The following is a 14,082-nucleotide window of genomic DNA, read 5'->3' on the forward strand; positions in this document are numbered from 1 at the left end:
AAAAACTGAAATTTTGAGATTAATCTCAGAAATTCTCTAGAAACAATTTCTTCATTTCTGTGTTTCAAAAGTAAAAAATTTAGACTTTTGGTACACAGAAATTTCCAACATTTTTCTAGAAAATTTCTGAGATTAATCTAAAAATTTCTCAGATTTTTGCTGAAATGTACTTCTCCTTTTTCTGTCAAAGGTGGTGTGCCGTCGTATCTGCCATGTTGTGAGTGGCAAGTCTGACTCATAAACCAATACCAATGTGTTTAGCAACAGAGTTTTCAAAAAAGAATAAATATAAAACGAAACGTTTAAACTGGCAGAGGTAGTAAATCATTTTAGCAACAATTTCCTGACAAAGTTTGGAGTCTTACCCTGAATGTTTGGGCGCAGTTAAAGATTAGAGTGATTGGGGCCAAGTTTGTAGCTCAGCAACACAAATAATCATGAAAACACAAAAGGAAGAATGTAAGAAAGTTCCTTAGCAAATGTAATGTTGTACAGATTTTCTGTTGATTTTTTAGAAAGGTATAAATAATTTTCAACATGTAATTTTTATCAAAATATTGGTAAAATCGTTTTATTTTTTCATCAAAATACTCTTTGTACAATCATTTCAAAAATTTCTGACAGGTTTTCTTTGTTGAATGAACGTATTTTTAAATCTAGGTCTGCTAGAAGAAGGAACAATATTAATGTAAAGTGTATGAAATGGATGGAATAATAAACAATTTGTTTCCAAAATCTCGTTCTGCGTTTGAATTTTCGTTTTATGCTATGAAACCAAAATGAATTCAATTCTTTTTGGTTTCATTCGCAGCAAAACTTGAATGTCCAAGTGGCTCTGAACCCAACCCAGAGAAATAACTTTCCACTGTGTCACCGTCACCTCCCAACTACACCTGAATGAAACCACACACACACACACACACACACACACACGCACGCTGTGGGCGGAGCTTCTTGGTGGTTTAAGATGGTGTGTTCAGCTGGAAGCTCACACAGAGACTGATTCACGTTCCTGCTGCTGCTTCTGTTATGACTGATCTGTGCGGTGAGTTTTTACTGACTTTGTACTGGAAGAAAGAAAAATGTAATTATTTCAAATTTAATTTCAAAGATTATTCCTGAAAACCGGAGTTATTTATTTGCTTATTTGTAATTTTCACTCCCGTTTCTGCTGTTTTTTCTTACTTTAAAGGACAAATACTTGATTAATCCAATTAGATTGTAACTTTCTGCTAAATATTTTACAGGAACCTTTTCAAAACAGAATAAAATGTTTGAATTTCTCTAAATAAAAGTTTACTTAGTTTTATTTGAGCTATTCTGTGGGATATTAAACCTTTAAAACCTGAAGTATCGAAGCCCAAATAAAGAGAAGTGAAACGTTTTTCATGCTTTTAAAAATAATTTTAATTTTAAAGGATTTTAATGATAAATTGAGTTTTTAATGAAAAATACAGTTTCAATGAGGGCAAACTTGACAGATTTTAGAGAAAAAAAACTGTCTAAAAATGAAAACCAGCCGTAAGTTGAATAAAAACAGCTCATCTGTTTTCTTTCAATACTTTTTAAAAGCATAACCTGAAGGTTTGGTTTTCTACTCTGGATAAATATCCACCTTAATGAGCCCAAACTGGAATTGTTTCTATTTTTAATGTTGATATTTGAGCTGTAGTCACTCACTTCTCTGTGGTCGTTTCTCACGGCGTCAGATCGGAATGTCTCGCTGGTTTCGCCCACATTCGGATCCGGTTCTGCAGCCGCCTGTAGTGGGTGAACTGGTCCATCAGGTGGGATGCTGAACTGGAAACATCAGACAGAAAGTCACCAAACGCTGCAAACATTTCAGACAGAAAAGCTGCACTTTGCACATTTATGCAACAGACAAGCATATAAATCCCAGAGGACTGTTAAAGATTAAACCTGCAGGTTCCAACCTTTTACCAACACAAACTTCTCCCATACGACCAATTAACACTTTAATCTTTTATTTTACAATAAAATGTTAATATTACCTTCACATCATATTTAATCTGTAAGTACTGCTTTAAATGTTAAAAAACATGGATCATTATTTAAGGGGTATAAATATGAAAACTACTATATATTCTTATTGGATAGACAAAAGGAGTAAATTTCCACCAAAAATCTAAAATTTTGAAATTGATCTCACAAATTTTTAACTTTAGAAAATTTGAGAATGAAAACTCAGAAATTATGCAATTAATCTCAGAAATCTTCTAGAAAATTTCTGAACTACAAAGTAAAAAATGTTCAACTTCTGAAACTCAGAATCTCAAAATTAGAATTTTTTCTTGCAATTTTTTGACATTTTTAGCTAAAGAAATTTCCTTTTTCTAGAAAATGTCTGAATACAGTGTACTAAAAAACGTGTACTGTCTTTACATATTAGTCTATCATACATGTATAATTTTCTTGTTCCCAGTTGTAACTCTTTAACATTTCATGGCGAGAGAATAGCTAAATCCTGCAAACACTTGAGATTTCCTCTAAAAACTATTTTAAACGCCAATTTTAACCATTCAAACACATTTTATTACCTTTACTGTTTCTACAGAATCGCTCAGAGACGATTAGATGATCCTTCTGAACAAAACAAAACCAGTTCTAAAGCCCTAACCCTAACCATAGCCTCAGGGAGACCAAATGCCAGCTGACCTTTAACCCCTCTCCAAAATGGACGTCCGTCTGCAGGGCAACTCTCAGCTCCACTACGGCGTCAACGGCGGCGCCACTCGAAACTCTGGTCCCGGAGTGAGTATTTCACTGCATGAGTTGCTTTTATGGAGGTTAGAACTGATTTAGTAAAAATAAAAACAGAAGAAAAAAAACAGTAGAAGAAAAACAGAAGAAAAAAACAGTAGAAGAAGAAAAACAGAAGAAAAAAACAGTAGAAGAAGAAAAGCCCCGCCTTTAGGTTTGCTAACAGCTAGCTAAGAATATTTGCTAGTTTAGCGGCCAAGAAAACAACAATATGAGCTTAAAATATGGTTCCAGACTCATCATAGATTGTCCGTAGTAAAAATAAACATTTTGGGACATACAGTAAATCTATTGATTTGAAATCCGTGCCTTTTATTTTTATTTATCTTTATTTTAGCTTAGCTTAATTTTTTGGAGGGAAAGGGTGAACCTACACAGGGCTTCTACATAATCTTTAAAAAAATAAAACAAAGAAGTAAAAATACATAATCCTCCACACTACAGTGTTTCAGTGATTTTTGTTTGTAATTCAGAATTGTAGCGCCAGCTAGCTATTGCTGAAAGTGACCACTGCTCATCCAGACCCATCAGCTAACGTCCCCATATGCTGCTGTCAATGCAGCCATAAAGCTTTACTAACTTATTTTTAACAGTCACCTTAATGTGTTTTTTCCCTGCAAATTAAACTTTAAAAATGAATTCTGTTCCCTGACTTGCAGTGTTTCAGATAAAGCTTGGCTGACTGACTCATTGTTTTAATTTTTAACTAAAGGCAGCATTAGGAGTAACCTTTATATTTTTTTAACTAATTATAATAGACATGAGTATGTTTTGGTAAATTACTTTTCATAAGCTGATTTAATTGCCGTCAAACTGGTGCCAACCTGCTTAGCGTACCCAGATAGAGATCTGACAGATGGCCTGAGCTGTTTAAACTCAGTTTATCAGATGATGAACGGCTGACAGATCAAACTGTATTTCACCTTGACGCTGCTCTGTTTACACAATGCAATCAGTGAACATGAACTCTGGGAAATCACACCGGCTTAATGACTAATTCCCATTGTTTGCCTTTGGGAATGATATTCATTATCAGCAGGCAAAACAGTCCAACCAGTTGAGCTGCAGTTTTCTGCGTCCTGAGCTGCTTCACTACAATAGCCAACATTCATAACAGCTGAAACCAGCAGGCTGGTTTATCTGGATGTTGCTGCAGGTATTTTTGTGTCCATATCTTTAAAGCAAAACAAAGCATGCAGTCATCTTGTTGGGGTGGTTTCCTATCTGCTCCTTACTGATTTTGTGTTTTTGCTTTTTGTTTCAGTGCAAACAGATTTCACTAGAAAAGTATAACCTGAGTAAAGATATCAACCTACCATTCCTCTGTGCAGAACTGTTTCAGCTCAGCCATGTTAAAAGGTTTTCCAGCATAAAAAGCCCATTTAAAGGTCATTTTACAGTCAGATTTAGGTTCAGACTTTTACTAGACCACTGGAAAACATTTTTAAACCATTAGCAGTTGACTTGCTGGTGTGCTTTGAAACATTAGCCATGTTTCCATTAAAGTTTTTTTTTTAAGTACTGGATTAGAAGAATTTGATTGAAATGGCAAAATTTCTAATAATAAAGAGTTAATCCGCTAAACGGGAGACAGAAACATATTTGTCGAATAAGTTCTGACATAGCGAATTTCCCCATCCACTGCTGGGTCTTTGCCTTACCAGAGGTACAAAATTCTAGTAATTTTGGTTTGCCAACCCATCTTGGGAATTGTACATTGTGAATATCCATAAAAGTTTTCTCCATTTATGCATATTGGTTCTGTGGAGACCCAAGACGTTTGTAATCCTTCCCAGGCTGATAAATGTCAGACGTTTCTCATCTGTATTTCTTTAGACTTGCTGATGAAATGGCCAATCTAGAGAAATAGATTCTTTAGAAATGCTTGTATTGTATGTATGTCTTTAGTGCTTAAAGTTTAGAGAAATGTTTGTATTATTTTCTTGGATTGTCTTCCTGGTTTTTCGTTTTAGATGATCAGCTTGGATGAAGTCATCCCAAATATGACTTTGAAACATATCAGCCTCCTTTGATAAAAACATATTTTTAGTTGCATTACACATTGTCAAACTACTTATCATAATCATATGGATTATGATTAATCAGGTGGAGTTGATTGTTGTCAGATCAAAAAATGTGTCAGAGTTTTGCTGCTGAATATCTTGTGATGTTGTTCTGCTATGTTTGAACTAATAACATGAAGCTTAAGAAGGAAGAGACCAAAGTTGAGCAATAGAAGAGAGACTGCCGGGTAGAAAAAGAGGAATAGAAGTTTTAGGAACAGAAACGGTTGAAAAAGACGTTCAGCAGAAGAGAGACTGACAGATCATTTGGTTTAAAATGGTTTTTGTTTGGTATAAAAACAACTTTCTCAACGTTCTTCAAATTTTGCCTACTGCAGGGAGACACTCTGAAGTTTCTGAGTCGAGAGGAGCAGGAGTGCCTCCAGTACTTTGAGGAAACCATCGAGTCTTTGGAGGATGGTATAGATGAGGAGCAGCAAAGGCTTGGCCAGAGGAGTCGCCCTGAACTCAACAGTCGGCCTTTTGACTCGGTTGACAGACATGGAAGCCTGGCTCCGAACAGCGAGGTGTCGCCTAACTACATAATCGACCTGGTCCACTCAGAACCAGACTTGGTGCACACTGCAGAGCCAGTCTATAGCCCCGCCCATCAAGGTACTATGCACCACTGCTGCTTGTATTGAGTCTAGAAGTGTGTTTTAATCATTTTGTACATTTTGGTGAACTGAACTGAGTATTTTGTCTGTTTACATCCAGATTTTTACCACATGCCCCACACTCCTGAAAGCAACTTTGAGGCAAAGCCCAGGCATGACGTGTTCCCCTCAGAGTATAACCCTCCTTTACGAAGTGCAAGCTTTGGGACGACAGACAGCCACTCCTCCTACCACCCTCCAGGCAGTGTCCCCACTCCAGTTTTGATTGCCCAGCAGCTTGCAGAGAACCAGGGAGATGGAACATCAAACTCGCATCCTTCATCTTTGCTCCGTCGCCTTAGCATGGAGTCGGAAAAAACACCCAGAGACAGATCAAATATTTCTGTGAAACACGGTCCTGCTCCCTCATCAAAGCCAGCCCACTATCCTCCTAATATCCATGTGGTTCATGGTGGAAAGGAGCCCCAAATACCAGTGGCTAACGTAAACATCCATGAGCGACAGGAGCAGATGTTGGCACACCTGGCAGGTACTTCCCACCCTCTGCTGCAACATATAGAAGACGACACTCGAAACAGTCCATCTCGTAGTATTTCCTTTAAAGACCCAGAGCCAGATAAATCCAGGATGGAGGCCCTGTCAAAGCTGGGCTTGACAAGGGGCAGAGCTACATCACTCCAAATGATACCTGACAACTACTCACAGGATCCTCACAAAGGTCCAGACCCCAGAGTCTCATCGCAGGACCGCAGTCTTACCCCAACAGCAAAAATCAGCACTGACCTTCCACAACCAAAGTTGTCAATGCCCCCTCCAGTCTGCTTTAATGACAACAAGAATACAGAGACGTTGCCCTCGCATTCCTTCAGGGGCCACGATGACAGAAGCTCCCAGCTGGACCCTTCATCTCCAACAATGTCCCCTCCTCCAGCTGACATCACCTCACCAGCGTTCAACACCTTTGGAGGGAAATCCATTGTGGTCCATCCCTCTTTATCCCAAAAGAACGAAGCTCCAATCTCTCCAACTACCCCCGAACCCCAAAACCTTCCACTTGCACCTTCTAACCCAATAGAGCTCAATCCTTATGGAGGAAAGTCAAAAGTCATGACTTCTGCCAATCTACCCGACATCCTCAGCTCTCATATCGACACAAAGGAAACTATTCCTGCCAAGCCAGAGCCACCGGCCGTCGAGCCAAACAAGTATGGAGGAAAGAACCGAACCTTTGACCCTGTTTCTGGACTGTATCGGACTTCAGAAAGCCGAGCTAAAAGTGTCAAACCTCCACCGCCGACTCCAGCGCCTAGACCTCCTCGGCAGTCCTACCATGGCATGCTGCCTCCCCAGAAACCGCCAGCAAGGGCCTCTTCTCCTGAATACAGGCGAAGGCCCAGCAGCATGTTCCGTCCTCAAGGTATCACCGTACAGTTTTGTGGACGAGGAGCCATGAACGAATCCCGCAGGGAGGCATTGAGGAGACTAGGACTGCTGAAAGACTCTTAATCAACCCTTTGTAGGTTTATCTCTCAGTCTCCAATGACTGAACTAGAATTTCTGCATCGCTTTGCTAATGGCAATGGTATGCAAAACGTTTCCTCTATTGTCTGAGAACGAGGTGTGTCTGTAGATAAACAGGCTTTTACAGAGGAATCTTGGTACTTGACAGACCTGAAGGGCCACTCCTCACCGTCAGGCCTTAAAAAAACACAACACCTTTACTCAACTCGGCTTTCTCAGAAGAAATCTCGGCTGGTTCAAGATATTCTGTGAAATCTCATCGAAGACGACAATATGTCTGAGTAAGACATTGTGGGGAAAGGGCAATGCTTTGTTTTGTTAGTCTCACCTCGTTTTTAGCTCAAATATAAATATATTTAACATGGAGAAGGGATTAGCTGCACATTTTCCAACCGTTTGTCTTTCGGTTCTTATTTGGGACCTTAAATTAGCTGAATTCTACGGTTATCTGAATTATATAGATTCCTTTCTCATTTTATTCAATTTTGTTCTCAAACTATTTCTTTAAATTATGAGGCAGTTTAATTTTTTTTGTTTTATTTTTAATTTTTTGTGTATTTTTACCCATTTTTTCATTTAACCAACTTAAACATTTAGTCAACTGCATTTTGGAAACATGGCGGGATTGGAAACATTTTATGCACAGATACAAAGCTAACTTCTATTAGCACTTAGCTATTAGCAATACTTTGACAATCGTATCTGCAATTAAATTTTTAAACATAACATCTCAACAGAAATAGTGCAAACAATTTAAGTGACCAATTTAATGTGAAAAACAAATGGAGGTAAAAATAAATAATTTAGTTATGACCTGCTGTTATTAGGGAGGCAGCCATATTGGATTTTGAGATCTGATTTTCCAATTCTTCAGTTTCAGTTGATTTTTTTTTTTGCAATATAAACTTGCAAATTCAAACTTTAATTCAACCAGACAACTCAGTTATGCTAACTGCTATTAGCAAATAGCAATATTAGCAATAGAGACAATAGACATGTATCCATATATAAATATAACATCTTTACTAACAGAAGCTGTAAAATGTGAGGTGAAAATATAGAAATAATTACTGTAGATATGCAGCCATATTGGATTTGTAGATCCAACTTTCCAAATTCTGGCTCCTGTTTATTTCTCCAACTTAGAAGTTGCAAAACCTCCAACTTCAAATTGTACATAATATTTTATGAACAAATTTAACAATAAACATCTAACATACTCACAATGGTTCTGTAAAATTCAGAAAATTCGCACTAAAAATAGTTTTATTATTTACAAAGTTAAATGTGTTGATAGATTCTGTAGGTTGGTAATGATTTTTTTCTTTAGATGTGCTTTTTCAAAATATTACCCATGGCGTAATTGAAAAGTTTCGAAACATATAAATGTGTAAGTCTTTTTTATGATTGTTTACCTTCTGGACATTTTAGTGAGCAGTTCATTTTTCTTTATTGGATCAAAGCTTTGGGAAAAACTCCAGGAACTTTTCTATACTGCAGTTTTATTACCTCCAATGACTGAAACTTACGGCGCAAGGAGGAAAAACGGAGTTAAAGGATTCTGCGAGATGCGTTGATGCAAACGTGCAATTTCTCTGGAGAATGTGGAGCTGGATGGTATTTTTACTCCTCAGACAAACATCCAACACTCAACCACAAACTGCTGCAGTGGGAGAGAGGAGAGAACTGGGACGTCTTTACCATTTAAAAACTACTCTCACTGCAGAACTGCAGCTGTAAAACCACCCAGCCTACAAATACATCGCGGGTTACTTCTGTGTGTTTGAATCTGGCAATAACTTTGTAAAATGTGCACGCGCGTGTGTGTGTATGTGTGGGTGTTCTGACTCCGGCCTCTGTAGTTCACCTACAGTAACTTTTGAAGTATATTTAGTAAATTTTATTTACGGACTCCGGTTCTCTGTAGCTCATCTACAGTCTCTGAAGTATCAAATGTTGCACAAACAAACAGAAGATAATGACGTTGTGCTGAAAACACCAGGAGGAAATGTCTGCAAACATTAAATCTTAAAAATGGACACAAACTGCCGTATGAAAGCTGCTGCTGCTAGCCTGAAATGTCCTGGTAACGTATATATATCTTAACATATCTATTGTCATTTTTTCCCTTATAAAGTATAATAACATGAGTCTTCCTGTTTTGTGTTGAATGTGGGAAATAAAAACCTTCAGTTTAATATCGTTTAAACTATTTTAGGTCAGTTATGATTATCCAAATATTCCTGTTTGCTAAATGTGAAAATAAACTTTTTTTTTTTACTTTAGACACTTGTTCTGCTTTGTCTGCAAATTACAAAATTCATCTCTGTGTTTGTGTTTAACAATACCAAACATTCCCAATTAAAGAACAATCTGGAGAAATTGATGCAATTTTACAAACTCAACCAAAATGTTTTGTTAAATCAAATATTTGAGATTTTAAGTCATAAATTTTTTACTTTTGAAGTTCAGAAATTTCAGTTTTTTCTAAAACATTTTCTGACATTAGGCTTAAAATTTTAGTTTATTCTTGCAAATTTTTGACTTTTGAAACTCAGAAGTTTCCATGTTTTTTCCTACAAAATTTCTGAATTTTTTTCTGACAAATGTTTGACATTTGAAACTCACCACATTCATTCAAGTTTTCGACTTGAAGCTTGGAAATTTCATTGTCTTCTAGAAATTCTTTTGAGTTTTTTGGTGGAAATTTACTAATTTTTTCTTTCTGAATTTACCTTAATGCCAACCTGGAAATAATCTGACAGCTGGACTAGTATTTTTTCATCAGTATTAAAAGGAATTATTGACTAAAAAACATTTTTAACTTGCTGAAAAGCTGCTTGTAAATTAGTTTTATTTCAAGTGTAGAGATATTTGCACTAGAAACTAGATTAAAATCTTGGTCAGATTTTGCGTTTCTGCAGCTTTTCCTTCACAGCAGCTTTTATTCTCTGCAGGCTGAACTTTGCGGCGGCAGGAAATGAGGAAACTCTCCTGCTGCCTTGTAATTAGAGCTCGACAAACAGGACGCACCCTGAAAAACTCAGAAAAACAACATCCGTCACCTCCACACATTTATTGTACTGAAATTTCTTCATCATGAGCGGCGACACAAAACTTCAGCAGGAAGAGATTCCTGAATCTAGGCACAGAAACGCAAAGAATTAACAGTTTTTACAGCAGAAAACAAATTAAAAGCTCCATGCAGCAGTTTATATATAACCATCCAAAGCCGGGGCCCAAAGTGGCCCCTGAGGCCCGACATCCTGCATGCTTTAGACTCTCCCTGGTTTAACGCACCTGGATCCAATGATGGATCATTAGAGGCCAAAGAAGAACATGGACCTGCTGAAAGGTTGTTGGTACCAGGGAGAGAATAAAAGATGCAGGATGGCGGGCCTCAGGGGCCCAGTTTGGGCCCCACTGACCTAAAGCTTGAACAGCTTAAATTAATCTAACAAGAGAGCAAAGGTCGTCACTGAGGAAGACTCTCAGGCACACAGTAATACGTTAGTCCAAAAGGAGGAAGAGAAATCTCCAGAAAAACAAAAAAAGGTAAATATGTACACCCGGGTGTCCATACATCCAGATCCGTTTGAGTTCAGTCTACGGTTTAAATCCATACAAAAGCACTTTAAAACATTTCTCTAAGCAATTTTTTCTGCTGTGTCATCAATATCTCAATGTCAATATTTAGTTTGTTTAATTTAGAAATGACTGAAATACATAAAAACTTGACAAACTGAGTTCTGAAGATGCAAACTGGTGAATTTTCTTGCTTACCCGTGAAAACAGAAAATGCTGTTTCATAAAAACAAAACTGGAGCCAAAACAAATAAAATTTAGTAAAAAAAATTTAAAAAATCAGTAGATGTAAAAAAAACCAACATCTGTAATGCTAATAAATCAAATCAGAAATAATTTTAATTTTCTTGAAATTGAAATAAAAACAAAATGATTATTCTGAAGCAAATTTAAGTTTAAATGTAAATCTGTCGAGATTTAAAATCATTTTAGACCAAAACTAAAAACTAAGCCTAATTATTTCTTTATTCCAAAAAGGCGTTGAGGTAATAAATGTTAGCTTCTCTTCAGATGGAGCCACGTTTGTCTGTGTGGTGAAACCATGAAAAATACTTTTCATTTTTTCTGTTAATGATTCTTGTTTAAAGTCTGACAAAACAAGATAAATTAGAAAATTCAACAATTCGCTGACAAACAGGTGAAGGAGGAACTGAACAGTTTTCTCATTATGAAGGTCACACACTGCTGTGGGACGGCGTCCAATTCTTCAACCAGCATTCGTCACAAAATGGCCGTCAATGTTTTTTTAATGTGAATTTTAATTTGTTAACCATGTTAACAAAGGTTGATGAAAATTTGAAATAACTCCCTCAATTTAGCAAAAAAATGTTTTTTTCATTAGCTTGAGTTTATTTTCAGCTTTTCTGAAAAAGTTAATCCAATAAAAATATTTAAAACTATTAATCCAAAAGAAAAATTAAACACCATTATAACTTTATAAGTCTAAGAGACGCTCTGGATGATGATGCTCCAGTAGCAGTCAGTGTTGCAGTTTATCTGAAAAGGCCTCTGACTCAGGCTGAGCGATGACTTAAAAATTTTATTTTTCCTACCAAATCTGATCTTAAATTTTTTCCCTCGCTTTATTTACTTAAAAAAAAATTACAGATGACAGATTATTTCAATCATCCCTTCTACGAGTTAAGATTCAAGATGGCCGCCCTACGAGCGCTGACATCACTGAACTGTGGAAACAATAATTAAAATTCAATTCAATTAAAATCACAAAAAACAGAAAATGTGAACTATGTATCGATAAAATCGATTAGTCGCCCTGATTGATATGCTAACAGCTCAATATCTGTTCAGCAGAGATGACATTCCACAGAATACCATCTGCTAATCCACCTCCTTTGCTTTTGCAGCACCATTTTGATTTGTTGGGCTTTAGCAGAGGGGATCTGGTGGCACCATTTAAAAGGAAATTAACTTTCCATCAGTAAATTGCATCAAATAATTGAAATTAATATTCCAAATGAAAAAACATGAATAGTCTAAACTTCAGAACCGCAACCGACCGTTAGCCACCATTTCTGCACATTGTCTGACTGAACACAGAAAATTCAAATAGACGGAAAAATCAAAACGTTTTTAGCTGCTAAAACCTTCCAGAGGATCATGATTGAGCCAGAAAGTCAGATTTTAACAAAACAAAAGCAGAAAACTTAAATCTGTGCAAACTATCAAATATTTCAATAAACAAATACCTTTAAACTGAAATAAATCATGGGAAAAACAGGAATTAAAAATGGCTGCAGATGAAGTCTGAAGCGATTTTCTGAAATAATCAGCAGATTAAAACCCTCTGGAAGGTGATTTTTATTTTTTAATCCTTTCTGCTTCATGATTCAAATGAAAATCTTCGTTTTGCCGGGAAATTCAAAGGTTCCTGCGTTGGCGATCAGTCAGACGGTCAGGATCCGTGCACACAGGAAACAGTAGAAGAAGAAGATGCAGACGTGTTCTCCTTAAATCGGTTTATTTTTCTTCAACCCGGTGACACCGACGCTCCGCCGCCGCGTCCGGTCCGTCCTCCAAACCCGACCGCTGCCGGGTTTTTCTTCAGACAACAGGCAAAAAAGGACGAGAGACACCTTTCTGAGCCCTGACCTTTGACCTCTCCTCCCTGGGTTTGCTAACAGTGTGTGTTCAGGTCCGGGGGGTTCCGGTCCGACCCGGTGTCTGGGGGATTCGCTTTCCCCTCCCTCTCTCTCTCTCTCTCTGGTGCTCGCTCGCTCGGCCCGGCGCCGTCTCCCATCAGCGTCTCCTGCAGGACAGAGCAGGAAGTTACTGTAGGCGGGCAGGAAACAGTTTTATTTCCCAAATACAGGTCCAAACGTTCGCTTTCCCTCCATTAACTTTCAACACGACTCCAATTTAGTTTGTTTTTTACCCCTCCAGGGGTCTTTTGTGGCTCTAGTGTCCCTTATATGACAGTAGGCTGACAGGAAACGGGGAAGGAGAGGGGGGAAGACATTTCCCGGACCCGGCAAATGTCGCCGGGTCCGGGAGTCGAACCCGCGACGGCCGCGTCGAGGACTCAAGGCCTCCAAATACGGGTCGCGCTAACCACTACGCCACCACGGCACGCCCCCAATTTAAACATTTCAGCGTTTAGATCGTTAAACTCAAACAGATCCTGCGTTTCCATCGCACAAACTAGAATTAGGAAAATAAATTAGCTTAATAAAAATTAATCGAATTTAGGGCTGAAGCAATTAATGAGATTAATCACGACTACAAAAATTATCACAGAGCAGCAGCATGTTTATAGGGATAAAAATCACCTGCTCTAGACGCCCCCTAGTGGCCTGGAGGGACCACTGAGCATTATGTACTTGCTGTCATTTATGCTAGCCCTTTTTAAGCTATTTGTTACTTTTTAGCTAATTAGTACTAGCTAACTGTTGGCTAGTTTAACAGTTTGGTAAAACTGTTATCTAAAAATGTACGCATTTATATTTTTTGTTAAATTTCCAACTATCAAGTTTTAGCTAAAACTTGGTTGTTAGCTGATTTCAAGTTAACCTTTAGATGCCTATAAAAAGTATTTACCCCCATGGAAGTTTTCCCTTTTTATGACTTTTACAAATCAGTCATAAATCAACAAAACTCGTTTTATAAAAATATTTGGGTGCAACGTTTTTTGGAGGGATGCATGGATGGTAGCAGTCAGTGTTGCAACTAATCTGAAGAGGCCTCTGACTGAAGAATGTTGCTGTTTAATAGCTTAAAATTCAGGAAACTGATGATGTTGTGGATAACATTGGCTCTGATAATCCACCTCCTTTACTTTTGCCGCACCTCTCCAAATCTCCATCTGTTCTCTGGGCTTTGATTGGACCATTGCAACAACTTGATTTTTTTTTTTCAGATGTAGTTTTTCTGAATTTACATGTTACTTACCTCCTAATTTTCTGCTCATGTAATTGGGAATTAAAATTGGTTTGGGACGTTGTTGTTCCCAGGATTCGAGTCTTTGGAGAATCTACATTTAATGGATTTGGCTGCGATCT

General features: G+C 37.6%; 2 protein-coding genes across 5 annotated transcripts in view; one reads left to right on the forward strand and one right to left on the reverse strand.

The window, feature by feature from the left end:
• Positions 1-943: 943 nt before the first annotated feature.
• On the forward strand, positions 944-9,267 carry proser2 (proline and serine rich 2). Its single transcript, XM_032589700.1, has 4 exons — positions 944-1,045; positions 2,576-2,772; positions 5,183-5,459; positions 5,562-9,267. Exons 2-4 carry the CDS (start codon positions 2,695-2,697, stop codon positions 6,965-6,967), a joined length of 1,761 nt encoding a protein of 586 aa, XP_032445591.1. The 5' UTR covers positions 944-1,045; positions 2,576-2,694; the 3' UTR covers positions 6,968-9,267.
• Positions 9,268-11,014: 1,747 nt separating this feature from the next.
• upf2 (UPF2 regulator of nonsense mediated mRNA decay) overlaps positions 11,015-14,082 on the reverse strand; it is a 28,670-nt gene continuing 25,602 nt past the window's right edge. For all 4 annotated transcript variants that reach the window (XM_032589627.1, XM_032589628.1, XM_032589630.1 and 1 more), the window contains one exon: positions 11,015-12,833. In XM_032589627.1, the coding sequence (XP_032445518.1) occupies positions 12,824-12,833 (10 nt within the window). In that variant the 3' untranslated portion in view covers positions 11,015-12,823. The remainder of the gene's footprint in view (positions 12,834-14,082) is intronic.

The sequence above is a fragment of the Xiphophorus hellerii genome, chromosome 17 (assembly GCF_003331165.1).
Source record: "Xiphophorus hellerii strain 12219 chromosome 17, Xiphophorus_hellerii-4.1, whole genome shotgun sequence".
Classification (NCBI taxonomy): domain Eukaryota; kingdom Metazoa; phylum Chordata; class Actinopteri; order Cyprinodontiformes; family Poeciliidae; genus Xiphophorus; species Xiphophorus hellerii.

What these genes read in the sequence shown, in the direction of transcription:
- proser2 (XM_032589700.1), top strand. Translation starts at nt 2,695, where the DNA reads ATGGACGTCCGTCTGCAGGGCAACTCTCAGCTCCACTACGGCGTCAAC. An exon ending in CTCGAAACTCTGGTCCCGGA is followed by an intron (nt 2,773 to 5,182) that starts GTGAGTATTTCA and finishes TGCCTACTGCAG; the next exon opens with GGAGACACTCTGAAGTTTCT. An exon ending in CTATAGCCCCGCCCATCAAG is followed by an intron (nt 5,460 to 5,561) that starts GTACTATGCACC and finishes GTTTACATCCAG; the next exon opens with ATTTTTACCACATGCCCCAC.